This window comes from Stegodyphus dumicola, chromosome 3, assembly GCF_044657685.1.
Source record: "Stegodyphus dumicola isolate Sdum_Otavi_A_Nest chromosome 3, ASM4465768v1".
In the NCBI taxonomy this organism is placed as follows: Eukaryota; Metazoa; Arthropoda; class Arachnida; order Araneae; family Eresidae; genus Stegodyphus; species Stegodyphus dumicola.
Window position 1 is genome coordinate 41,179,323 of NC_140770.1, and position 14,492 is coordinate 41,193,814.

The 14,492-nt window shown below is 32.9% G+C and overlaps 1 protein-coding gene across 1 annotated transcript in view; it reads left to right on the forward strand.

The window, feature by feature from the left end:
* LOC118203110 (sn-1-specific diacylglycerol lipase ABHD11-like) overlaps positions 1-13,813 on the forward strand; it is a 37,047-nt gene extending 23,234 nt beyond the window's left edge. The window contains exons 6-7 of the mRNA XM_035375356.2: positions 12,167-12,282; positions 13,533-13,813. Of these exons, the coding sequence (XP_035231247.1) occupies positions 12,167-12,282; positions 13,533-13,561 (145 nt within the window). The 3' untranslated portion in view covers positions 13,562-13,813. The remainder of the gene's footprint in view (positions 1-12,166; positions 12,283-13,532) is intronic.
* Positions 13,814-14,492: the final 679 nt, after the last annotated feature.

A 14,492-nucleotide genomic window follows, 5' to 3' on the forward strand; every position in this document is an offset into this window, starting at 1 on the left:
TATTTAGAACACACAAAAAATAATTAAGAACTTCCAGCACTCTTGTTAGATTCCTGTCTAAAAATGAGATGCAAAACAGTAAGGTACCTACAGGTTTGCCATTTTGGCTTCATTGGCGAAACTCAAAAACCTTGGCTAAAATGCAATCTCTCAAAAGGCTAAAATCTTGTATGTAATATGTAATTTTGAACCAAAGAAAACTTTTAAATATTTCAATGAAAATTTTATTTTTTAGTCAAAGAAAAAGATTGCATGTTAAATGAATGAAATTTAAGTAAATTCTTACCCTTATAAAACAAAAATGGGAATAAATAATATTGTTTAGTGTAAAACTTTAATTAAATTTTTAAATCAATTAATTCTTAAAAAACTCAAAAAGTTGCCCAAAAAGGGATCAAATAGATTTTAATAATTGTTTTGTAGATATGAGTAATAAATCTATAAAGTTGAATTTTAGTTTTTAAATTTTGTATTTTAAAATTACAGAAAAAAGTTGAAAAAGAATGTAAAGGAACTATGTTAGAAAAGTAAAAAGTCTTCAAGCATATTAATGTCACAGATACTGATCTTGAAACTATGGCTGATAAATTGCCATTAATTGGACTGGATATTGTTGCCACTCAATTATGAATATGCTAAAATGTGGATAACTGTGGTAATTTAGTTATTGAAAAACCTCTAATAATTCCTCCCAATTTCAAACACATTCACAATTGTGATAGAGGTGGATTAAACTACCCGTCTGCTGATGTTATTAATGTAATAGTACTGCATAATTTTATTGTTGTACAGAAGCTCATAAGCCCTGAATATGAAAAGAGTTTCTGCAAGTATCTAACCAATGTAATTTAATATCTGCTATGACATTAGAAATTCTTATATATAAGGAAATTAAAATCATTTCCTGTAAAAACTATTTATCACTTAAAATTATGCAATTGCTTATATACTCATGTACAAGTACTCTTTTAAACAATTATTATATATACAAAAATGACAGCATTACTAAATATTCAGATAAAAGAAAACTAAAAACAGTTGCTGTGTGAGTATAAATAACTAAGAATATATTAGGAATGTACCAATATAATCTTTTGGCTTTGAAAATAATTTTAGTGTATTTCACTTTTTAATTTTAATTATTATCTAAACATGCATTAGTAAGAATATTTGTAATTTAATTTTAATTACTATCTAAAAATGCTATAGTAAGTATATTTGTAATTTAATTTTTTGTTTCTCTATTAAAACATTAAAAATGTATGGAATTGTATTTAAATATATTATGTAAATAAATAATTTCAAAGACTTCATTTGTTCTATTGTATTATTTTAAATACTTTATATAGGTAACAGCAATAGTTGTCCGTTACATACCAGCAATTAATTTAGATTTATACTCATGTTTTTCCCATCAAAATATTTTTTCATTTATAATATAAACTGTATTCTTGGATGTTACCTTTAAGTAATCTTTGTGTATGTATATTATTATAGATATGTGATACTTTAGAGGTTTGTATGATGAGAAAACTTAGTAGATATTATGTATATATTATTATATGTGTGATATTTTAATACCGTAGTTAGAAGTATGGATACATAAACCTGAGATTTGGAAATATAATTGAATAATTTGGAAAGGTCTTGAATTTGGGAGAACAGATAACTTAAGGGGAGAACATAAAATTTAGAATAGTCAATTTTAAGGTCACCAATTATTTCTTAACATAGCCATCATATTTTATTATATCTTGCATATGTAGTTATGTGTTTGCTACACTTGTTATGTGTTTGTTAGATGTATCTAAAGAAGCTGTTGATGCAGTTTTAAAACAGCACCCAGATGGTAACCTACATCCAAATTGCTTTTCATTCTAGAAAATTAAGGTCTTGTGAGCAAAATTATGCAATTACTGAATTAGAATGTTTAGCCATTATAGATGCTATAGATAAATTTTATTATTATTTACTGGGTAATTACTTTACTGATCATGCTGCTTTAGTTTGGCTTAAGAACATTAAACATCCTACATCCTTAGATGGTCTTTAAAATTATCTATGCATGATTTTGATATGAAATATAAAAAAGGTTCTACTAATATTGAAGCTGATATATTAACTAGAAATCCTATTTGTTAACATTTGAGTTTGCAAGTTAATTTATTATTATTAGAAGAAATAAAGAGCATCCAAATTTAGATAATGTATGTAATCCTAAGTATAAGAAAATTAATGATGTGTTAACTATTAAAAAGCAAGGATTATACAAAATCATAATAGCAATCTCTCTTCGTATTAAATTACTTGAAAAAGCTCATATTAATTGTGGTCATATTGGTGTGTCCTCAATGGTGAATTTCTTATCTTGTCAATATTATTGGTCAGGAATTGTCCGATATATTAGAATTTATTGTAAACATTGCAAAGTATGTCAGTTTAATAAGAAAAGTAAACAAAAGAGATTTGGTTTAATGCAAACCTTACCTTATTATCTGTTAGTGAACCTTTTTAATTATCTATTGATACTGTTGGTGATTTAAACTAATATTATAATCCTACTAAAATGTATATTCACTTAATTATTGATCATGCTACTTGTTATATATGGACTTTTGCTTCTAAAAGTGTAACTACAGGTAGTTACATAAATTGTTTAAGACAAATTTTTCAAATTCAAGTACCAAAGAAAATTTTAAGTGATAGAAATGCTGCTTCTTCAAAGTTTAAGCGTTTTTTAAGAAATCATAATGTAAAACAATTATTAACTACTGCTAACAGACCTCAAACTAGTGGTAAAGTTGAACAAGTTAATCAAACAAGTATAACTAGACTAAAGAGTAAATTAAATTCTTATCAGGGTAATATCGCATGGACAAAATCGTTACCTCAAGTTACTGAAGAATATAATAATACACCTCATTCTGTAGCAAAATTCCTGCAATCTTATTTAATGTATGGAAAATTACCTTATGATCCTCTACTTGAAAATCAAAAAGTCTATCCACCAATCATGTCTTAACTTAGCCATCGAATTTAATAATATCTTATATATATATATATATGTTATAATTTTCACATAGTTGAGAGTATATTTAAGACTAATAAATATAATTTTTCCTTGCTGAAATTTTAAACTCTGATTTTTAAGGAATATGATAAAAAGTCTGATATTGTATCTACAGATGAGATAAAAAACAATATATCAGAAGTTTTTAAGATATCGAGGAGTTTTGGTTTTCAGAACTGATTTTTAATTGAATGATTTGAAAATTCAGTTTCTACTAATAATTTCATGAAACCAAATTTGATATTTAAAATAATGAAGTTTTGCTGGACTAAGTATCAAGTCTTATTACATATAAAATTTTAATGCATCTTTAATGAGTTTTATTTATTGCTCCTGTATTGTAATGTGAATATGATAAATTTATTAGAAGTTACTCATTTTAATTTGAAAGTTAATAATATTTATTTGACCTTAAATTAGTATTTATTCTAAAGTTTCATTGCTTTTGAAAATCTATGCGAGTTTAAAGACAATATTTCTCTTTCTTAAAGTTTTTCTCTTTATTTATTTTTTTATAGACAGAAAATAAAAATATGAAGCCTGTTTAATTTTCTATAGAAGCTTTGTCTGATTCATGTGATCAGGATCAGGAAAGAATGTGATCAGCAGCATTAAAAGTGTGATAGTAGTAACTGTGTTTCCTATTAAGGATCTAGTCTGAAAGCAGTAAGAATTAAAATTTCATAATTTAACTATTTGAAATAATTAGCAAAATAATTTTATTGAGGTGATAAAAATTTTTCAGAACTTTTGCTTTCTCATAATATTAAATTTGTAGGTATCATAAAAGTATTCTTAATTATTAAAGAAGTATATTTTCATTTTAAGTAATATCAGTCTAAACAATTAAAAACAATTTTCAAATACATTCCGATAGTAACATAACTTTTTTATTGCGAAAATATAGTTTCTGGATTATTCTGAGAGTTCATTATTTTACGCAAATTGATACTCATATGCACGGAGAAACATAACTTTTTTATTGCGAAAACATAACTAATAGTAACATAACTTTTTTATTGCGAAAATATAGTTTCTGGATTATTCTGAGAGTTCATTATTTTACGCAAATTGATACTCATATGCACGGAGAAATTATCGCTATCGGAAGTTCCGCCATTTCGTATTCTACGACCTAGTGCTCGTGACATCACAGACCAGTCCGATGGCTTTGTATATCTAGGAGGCTATGGTTAGGCGCGTTTCGTCTATGGACTGAAATGTCGGCACTAGTATAAAGAGCAACTTGGATTTGGGGTCCGCTAAGAAGATGCGGTTAATAAGGCGATCGTTAACTTGGTCAGCGGGCAAACAGCGTTCTAGTTTTCCGTCTATTTATACGTGCAAGGAGGATTACATTTTCTTGCTTTGTCTTCGAATCTGCTATGATAGAAATAGTAATCCTTATTACTTCGCTGTGAGTTATTTCGTGAAGGAATGCGTCTGCAAGGTTTCCTTCTGCGATTCCGAAAATGATTATGATATTTTTAACTGATGACTTTAGGTCATTAACCTGTTTGATCAAGTCGACTATTTTTTGTTCCAATGAAGTACCACTGGGATCTGATGTGCTAACATTATTTAGAATAGAAGGCATGGATAATTAATATATTTTATCTGCCACAGCTGAGAGATCTGAAAAATTTTGGAGAACTGCCAAAGTTGTTTTTGTATTAGTTGGGAGTCTATTAAGCCAAGGTGTCTTTAATAAGGGATCTCCCACGTTGTCACCAGCTAGCGCATGCATATATGTAAAGAGTTCAGAGGGGCGTTGGTCGCCGATATCAAGTCCCTAAGTAATTTTTTAATTTCATTCACTCATTCACTCTCAGAATGGATTCCAATGAAGCGTTTTTGAGGCTATTATATTCATTTGTATCTAAGGGGACTGAGTATTATAACGGACACAGAGTTAAGCGCTTCAAAGTCGATTGCCGCTACTACGTAATTATATTTTGTGAGATCCTCCTTAATATCAGCGACAGCAAGCTGTGATTCCAGCTAGATAAACCATAGCGTCGGATTATTCATCTCAAACGCTGGTGGTTTTACCGCCACGCGTGAAATTTGTTTGGATGTACTGTCTTGCGAGAGGGGCATGGTAGCGGAATTGACTCACAACGTGTAACACAGAAAATTTCGGTAATGGAAAAATGACAAAAAAATAAAATGTTAAAGTAAAATAACAGTTTACATAAATATCATACATATAATACTCAGAATTTGACTGGTGGTAAGAAAATGTCACAAGTAAAAAAGCAAAATTGGCGTAATAGTGTTATTGGAAAAATAAATGATATGCATAAAATAAAAATAATGCAAGAGAAATAATTACTTAAAACTCAGCGCCATAGCTCAGTTAGACGCGTAATGAAAATTCAATTGCGAACATTATTTACAGTACGCAGGGATTAAAAAAAAGAAATTTCTCATCCATTTTGTAGGAAGCGAAGGACGTAATAGCAAGCAATTCTCTTAGTAACTGTCTTGGTATGTTGCTATGTTGTAAATAGTAAGTGGCAGTTTCGCTTTGAACTTACATATGAAACGGAAGTAAAAATAGTATGGTGCTGTACAAGAATACCGCTAAACTTTCACTATGTAAATAAAAAAACTCGTTGAGAACATGATGATAAATAATCCTCGAGTAGACAATCTTGAGCAGGACATTGCTGCTATAATTGTCACAAGGTCATCAGTTGTGGAACTAGCGGTTGTTTAAAGTTCCACATATTTTTATATCAGATCGGTTGCGTGAAGTACATAGTTTTTAATTGTTAACTATTACTATTGTTATTACAGTAACTAGATTACATGCTGGTCTACATATCATTGTCCAAACAGAGTTTTCTCTTATCCCAGAATGCACTTCGCGATTTCGAAAGAAATCAAATTCAGGCAAGTGTTGTTATCTGTTGGGAAAAGGGAACGATTCCCCACAGTCTCTTACTGTCGATTTCATTCCTGCAAAAAGATCCAGCAAAATGCCAAATAAAGATGCCACTTCGGTTATTGCCGCCACTAATAAATTTAATAAACTATCTACTTAAGATATTATGCACATTGATATCTAGGACAATGATACCACCAGTCCAAGTCCATCTTCTAAGATCTACGATAATAAAGCTTTTACATACCCAGCAGGTGTCCACTTCTGCCAATCCAACACTAGTTCCCAGTGCTGTCTCTGCTCTTAGTTCTGCATCTACGAAGCAGTATAATCCTGCTATATATGTAAATAGCATCCTTAATACCGATCGATTTCTTCATAAACCTTTCGAAATCACTGATAAAAAGTTTATTGGATAAGTATTGGGAAATAGGCTTAAAATCTTTCATCAGGATGCCTCGGTGCATCTCCTCCTCCAAAAATTAATTGCGGAAAGTAATATTCAAGCACATACTTTACAGCTCCCAGAGGATAAGTTTCTCAAAGTTATTATCAGAGGTCTTCTTACCAACAAAGCACACGCTTTCCAGCTCTCAGAAGATAAATTTCTCAAAGTTATTATCAGAGGCCTTTCCACCAACAAAAAACACAATGAAATTATCGAAGACTAGACAATCTCGGATATTACCCTACTCATATGACTCAATTAATGAACCGATGGGAACGGAAACCCCTGCCTTTCATCTACTTACCCAAGACTGTAGCAAATCTACGACCTTCCTATTCTCGGATACTTTAGTGTGAAATGTTGAATCTTTGATAAGACGACCTGGGCCTGCACTATGCTACAGGTGCCTGGATTTCCATCGTAGTTTGGAATGGTCCGATGTGGGCGAAACCACTTTACTAAGGATTGTGCATTTTCTCTGTACTGAACAACTTCAATGTGCTCTGTACTCCGGCCGTATCTTGCCAGCTTTTCCGGATGTCTTCGAAACCCAAGAAATATTCCTTCTACTGAGTCTTTCATACCTGTTCCTATACCTACTTCTAATCCTCGGACCTCCGCCAGTCATCAAGCTCTTTCTGTTCCTAACGATTTTCCAGCTCTTTTATCCAAAGTTCTCCCACTCCTCTTTTGAGGAGTCAATAGTGCATCAATAGTGCTCCTGCAGCTTAAGTCAAGGACAACATTTTTCTAATTTGGACTTTACTAATTTTCTTAAATCTGAAACATAGTCACAATCGGTATGCAACAACTCAAGGCGTCTTACTAATTTTCTTACAGTCTGGAATATAATCACAATCGGTATGCAAAAACCAATGCTGCCAATGACCAGATCAAAAGGTTTTCCATTATGGCGCAGATATTAGAAACTCTTAGATTAGATCTTAGATTCCCCTCAAAGAAATTCTGCCAAAATCCTAATAATTTTTCTTGGAATGCTAATGGTGTCTTGGATAAGAAAAACGAATTAATAAGCTACATAAGGATCTTGATTCCGACCTCTGCTTAGTTCAAGAATCACACTATAATATATATAGCCTTCTTCTAGTGTTCTACTACTCAAGTACCAAGCTTACCGTAGAGACAGACAGATCGAAAGAGGTGATGGCTCCCTTACATATCTGAAAAGACAGTTATCCCATACCTCTTCGTTTGAAAACATTACCATCATTATCACTCTTGACAACAGAAATATTACTGTCACCAATATCTATATCCCACCAAATAGCACACGTAATCCGGTGGAACTTAATTCTATTTTCACTCTAATCCCCTGCACTATTGCTGGTGGGAATTGGAATGCCAAGCATAGTTACTGGAAGAATATCCTCTCTAATGGTTGACGCAAGCTCTTGTTCAACTCCATTCAGACCAATGGCTACTCCATCATTGCTCGTTAGTTCTCACAATTTCAGCGTTATCGATTTCTTCATTCTAAATAATATTTTATATCCGAATTACATAGCTGCTCATAGTCTTCTGTCTTCCAACCATAACCTAATCTGCTTCACTTATGACACCCTCTCTACTGTTGCTACTCTCTCCTATGCCCCAACTCTCTTCTGTTACCAACTGCTGTGAGTAAATTCAACATCGACGTCATCTCTTCCATCAAAGATTCCAGTAGTAGCTACAATAGTCCAGTAGTAGCTAAACAGGCTTCCTAAACGTATTCCCAAGGACAACAAGATCCTCATCCAAGAAAAGAATTGTACTAGAAAGAGATAGCAATAGACCTTCTAACCGGCCTGCAAAAAGAGCATATAACATCTTGTGGAACCATGTCAAAGAAAGGCTTCAGACCCACAGGCAGGAAGAATGAGAGAGCTTTCTTACATCCCTTGGGGCAGGATAACTCACTCTATAAACTCAATAGAAAACTTACGAAGAAGTACACTCCCATCCCACCTCTTCATAGTTCCAATGATATCGACTTCTCTGATCAGGTTACCGCCAGCTGCCTTGCTGATGATCTGGAAACTTTCTTTTAAAATAATCCGTCTTCCTATAACAATAGTACGATCAATATGGTAAATCACACTGTCACTTCCTTCCTTCAGCAACTAGGTCCCAACACTCTCCCTCCTATTACATCTCCTTTCAAAGCTCAGAACATCATTAATAAACTCACTGGTCCTGACGGTATCTGTAATGTTGCTCTGAAGAATTTTCCCTTATATTGTCACCTAATTTACTAAGATCATCAACTCCTATTTTCAGCTACATCACTTTCCTCACCAGTGAAAATCTGCCACCATGATTACTCTTCCCAAGCCTAGTAGAATCTTCTCTTTCCACAGAACTACAGGCCTATCAGTCTTCTGAGTGCTCTCTCCAAGATTACGGAAAGTGTTACCCTGAGCATCCTATCAACAAGTACAATAGCCTTAATTTTCTTCCACTAGAGTAGTTCGGTCTTTGGACAAAGCACAGTACCACTCATCAACTCCTTAGAGTAATCAACACCATCACCGTGGGCATGAATGCCAAGATCTACACTGGGGCCTTCTTCTTTGACATCACAAAGCCATCTGACCAGGTCTGGCACCAGTAACTCTTTTATAAATTTATCGAGCTTAATCTCCCGGATTTTGTCATCCACCTCACAGCCTCCTTTCTCACCAACTGAAGCTTCAAGATACGAATGGGGAGTACCTTCTCTTCTGGTCGCCGCATTCAAGCCAATGTTCCACAGGCAAGTGTGCTTAGGCCCATCCTTTTCAATCTCTATACTTTTGACATCCCTCGCGATCCTAGGATTCAGCTCGCGCTTTTTACGGATGGTACAGCCATCTTGACTGAAGCAGCCAACTTCAGATACGTTAGAATTTTCTTTCAAAGATACCTTCTTACTCTCGAAGATTAATATACCAAAAGCGCATTGCTGTCAACACTAAAAAAAATCTGCCGCAATTATCTTCTGAAAAGGAAATTCCATTAGACTTTTGATGTCCTCCTCCTCTTTGATGAACCAATAGAATGGACTAAAAACGCTGCCTATCCTGGAGTTAATCTCGAGAGTAAGCTTACCTTAAAAAATTATTTCAAGGAAGTTCATGAAAAATTTAATTAATCTATTTGCAGTTTGTTCCCTCTTCTTGAACACCACATCAAGCTCTCCATCAAAAATGGGGTTATATTGTACAAGTTTGTCCTCCAGCCCGCTGTCCTCTACGCATCTTCTATTTGGTGCCAAGCTACTAAATCCAGACTTCATCAGTTACAGATTCTTCGAAACAAGACTCTTCGAATGATCGTTAACGCCCTCTTATTACTTCTCTCTATCCAATTATCTTTAATCAAAAACACAGTCCTTTTCCATTGAAAAAATGCACTTATCCTGTCAACACTCTGATCATTTAATTCTCTTTTCCACTTCTGCTTTTGCAGACTTCGGGTCCACATCTCTAATCCGTTTCGAGTCTTTATGTGACATTACCTCTGCTTGAATACCATAAATTTTAAATCAGACCTCCTTAGGGAAATTTCTGACCTGCTCAGCAGTTTTTCTTAAATGCATTCATGCATTCTTGCTGTTCAAGTGAAGAATTTTTAATATATACTTTATAATTCATTCAAAGGGAACATTGCTCCCTTTACTCTTCAACATATGGTTAACTCACTGACTCGTGTGCAGGACTCGCACAATCATTTTTATGACGCACGAGAATCTTTGGAAGATGATCCACAACTTGGTCAAAGTCACCTCGTCATAACGGATGCTTTGGTGAATCAAGTTCATTAGATCATCTGTGCAAACAGACGATACACAATAACAGAGGTGAGATTTGCATGGGACTGCCTTTGCAGCATCTTCTCCGATATCGTGATGCTATCACTACCAACCAGCAAGCAAATGATAAAACCAACAGTGGAAACATACCAGCTCTCCACCGCCAAAGAAGTGTAGGATTATGCAGATTAAGGGCAAAATCATGCTGACGTTTTTTTCGATACGGAAGTATCAGTTCTCATTAAGTTCATGCCCCCAAGTGAAACAGTCAATGCTACTTAGTACTGCTGTACCGTGGAACATTTGCATGCAGCAATCAAAGCCAAGCGACCAAACATGATCTCTGAATTGCTTTTGCTCTACGACAATGCACAGCCACATACAGCCACTCGCCACTCGCCACTGAACATACGCGGTTTCAATGGAGTATTTTGAAACACCCACCATATAGCCCCAACTTTTCACATCTCTGGTCCGCTAAGAAACAATATTGCTTGGTCGGCGTTTTCACTCGAACAGCAAAGTCATGGACTAAAGCTACAGAACTGGTTTCACTCTCAGCCAGACTCTTTCTACGAACGAGGTATTCATCGCTTGGTACCACAGCGGGACAAGTGCGTGTGTAATTTTAATGATTACATTTGAAAATAAATAATGTCTTTTCACTTTGTGGCTACTGTTCCCTTTTCATTTGAACTACCCTCATATATATTATAATGATCTATCTTGGATGAATGTCACATTTCCAAGTTAGGAGAAAATGGCTTTTTCATGTCTGAATTAGCATTAAATCTTTGTCTTACGAATTTCTTGTAAATGTCTTATTTTTAGATTGCATGCGGTATGTAAAATTTATAAAATTACTTTTTTTTTAAATTTTATTACTTGCTCCCTTAGTGCTTAATCACTATAAAGTAATGATTAAGCACAACATAGAAAGAGAGGAGTGCTCCGTGGAGGACTTTTAAAAGACAAGTGGCTCACATCCACGCAGTGCAGGATTTACGTATAAGCTACATAAGCTATAGCTTAGGGCCCCCAAAAAATTGAAATATAGTATTAAAATATAGTATAGCAGACTTATAAGGCGCCCCATATCTCTAATAGCTTAGGACTCAATCAAGTCTAAATTCGGCTCTGCATCCTCGTACACATGGGTAAATCCATGAAAATGCTCATGCTGCAAACTATTCATCAAGTCTCGAACCTCGGAAAGAATTACCAATATTTAGCGCCTTTTACCATTCGGCTGCTGGTGGACATTATGAATTAACTTGGAATCGGTAAATCAACTATTGTGTTCCATCTCAAACCAAACTGTTTATTTCTTATATACAGATTCTACTTCATTTTTATTGAAGCACCTTTCAGCTTCTCTTATAGGAGCTTTCTGACAGGCATAATCAGTGCAGGATTTACGTATAAGCTACACGAGATATCGCTTAGGGCCCACCAAAAATTAAAATATAATATTAAAATATAGTATAACAGACTTTGGGCCCCCCCCCAAAAAAATTAAACTATACTATAAATATAATATTAAAATCTAGTGTAATAGACTTAGAAAGAGCCCCATATCTGAAGTAGCTTAGGGCCTCATCAAGTCTAAATCCGACCTTGGGCATAATAACCTATTTTCGTAAAAATAGATTTAAATATGAATAGCTAATGACAACAATAATTCAGAAATAGAGATATGTTCAAGATGTAATGCCATATAACAGATGTAACCTATAACTGAAAATTTTTTAGTTATAAAATTTTTTTATGAAAACTCAGAAAGTTTATGCATTTCTTGCTAATTGCATTATCATACATTGTTAATTCACTGAAATACAGTTTTTTTAAGCCTTTACTTTTGGATCACCTTGTGTAATACACTTATTTAATTCATGCGAATTTAGTGTGAATAACCAAATTCTTTTAGCTTTTCCATGATGTGCAGTTGTCATTTTCTATTTTCAGATCTGAAGATTATCCTCAGATAAGAATTTTATTTGCAAAAGCAGAATTTGCTGTCATTCCAGGTGCTGGACATTGGGTACATAGTGAGAAACCATCTGAGTTCTTAGAAATATTATGTAAATTTTTATAGAAACTATGGTTTATATGTATTGAATTCTGTATAAATATATATATAATTAGATTATTTTTTATGAATAAATTAATATTACATCATGTATTAGTTTGTTGAAATTGTAAGTTTAAATGTAGTTGACATTTTATGAAAATCCATGTAGAGGAGATTTAGAGTAGTATTTATTGTAGCCTAGTATATGCCCCCTCCCAAAAAAAGCATATTATTCTTTCTGGTAGAAATTCAAGAATGTTAACTTACTTTATGTTTTCAGCTGATGTTAGATATTTGTAAAAGGCGATAGGGAAAAATTACATTATTGGGGATAGGGAAAAATTACATTATTGGGGATAGGGAAAAATTACATTATTGAGGATAGGGAAAAATTACACATTTTTCAATCAGAACTTGAAAATGCTATTTTTCAGTTTAAATCAGATGATATTCCAGTCTTTTTCAACTGAGTAATATAGTTAAAAAAATAACAGTTAATTAAAAAATAATTTCTGCTAATTATAAACTAAGTTACTTGATTACTATTGAATAGCCTTTTAAATATTGGTTAAATCTGATAAATTGGTATAAAACTTAGTAAAACAAGTTGAAAATGTTAATGAAAGATCTTTCAAAGGAAAAATGTGATGCCATTGAACTGGATGAGATTATGGTTACTAAGATCATTACATTATACTTAAAGTTTTTGTTTTATCACATCGCATGTGATGGCATTTGTTACTTCTTCATTAACCCAAGATAATAAAGGCCATTTAAGGATATCATTTAAGATATAATGCTAAAAGATATTGCTGTTTGGAAAATTACATTTTATTTATAAATTTCCATTTTCCTGACGAGAATGTAAAAACTGATGCTAGTAATTATGTATGTATTTAAAGTTTCATTTTAGTTATAAGCACTTTATTCTGTACTTCATACACTTATTCTGAATTTTTAATAGCTTTTAAATGTTTAAACATAAATTAATCCGATTGTATCTTGCCAAATATTTCCAGCCAAGAATTTCTGCTGAAAATCTACATTATTCATATGGTTGTTGGATAGCATTGAAAAGTTTGTGTTTTTTCAATAATTCCTTAATGCCTAGAGGATAAAGTTCTCTCTTCTTCATGCAAAAGCAGTAATTACCCATGCATTGTGATAAATGAATTGGTATTTGTACATAAATAATTTTGCATAAACTTTCGCAATGCTTATAATTACACTCATGAATATCTAGAATCTGTTCTGTTATAGTGACTGGTGTTGAAACTGTGGGATCTTGAGCATCAGACATTTCTCTCTTCTTTCTTGTCCTGATCGTACTGAAGTGATGGTTCATTGTTGGAGGTATGGTAAAATTCTTAAATGTGGGGTTTTCATGAAATTTTTCAGCTTGAAACCTTTTGGAAGTTTTCATACGGGACCTTGTGTTATAAACAGAACTTATGTCTACTGTCTTTTCATTCTTGCTTGGTTGTAGAAAAAGTGAACAGATGAAAACATTTTTGTATCTTTGACAACTTTGGCAACCTATTAAAAAAAATTATTAGCATTTTTTTGTTACTTGTTAATGTGATCATTGCATACCAATTTTGGCATCTAAATGCAATGGTTGCTGCTTTTACATATTTAGGGTAAGGTGGCATAAGTCATATCCCCTAACAAAAGGTAGGTATAAATCATAGGATCTATAAAAAAATAAAAAAATATGTGCGGTAATAATATCTTATGTTGTCACTGCTGACATTTATTATATTACAGTAAAATTACATATAGTCTATTCTCTTGAATAAAATTAATAAAATTTAAGAATATGAACAGAATATGACTTAAATAACCAGTATTTTAAGTCCTACCACCTAAGTCGTAATATGTTTAAAATTGGGCAATCTTAATAAAACTATCCTCTTTTTAATTAAGTTATTAATGCAATAAATTACAGCAATGATCACAAAGATTTTTTTTTTTTCATTTTCTTGTCAACACCAGCATATAAGTCGTGTACCTATCCTTTGCATTTTAAGCACTGAATCATATTCTCTTCACGTTTTCGTCACGAATATTAGAGAGACAAACAGGAAGAAAAGCAGTTGGCTTCATATAACGCTTAATATTTAAAAGGCACGCCTTTCGCGGTGATACAACTTGCACAACCATACCCTATTTACAATTTCCATAAGGGTATTTGTTTTAATTTGGCATACTTTCTGAAAA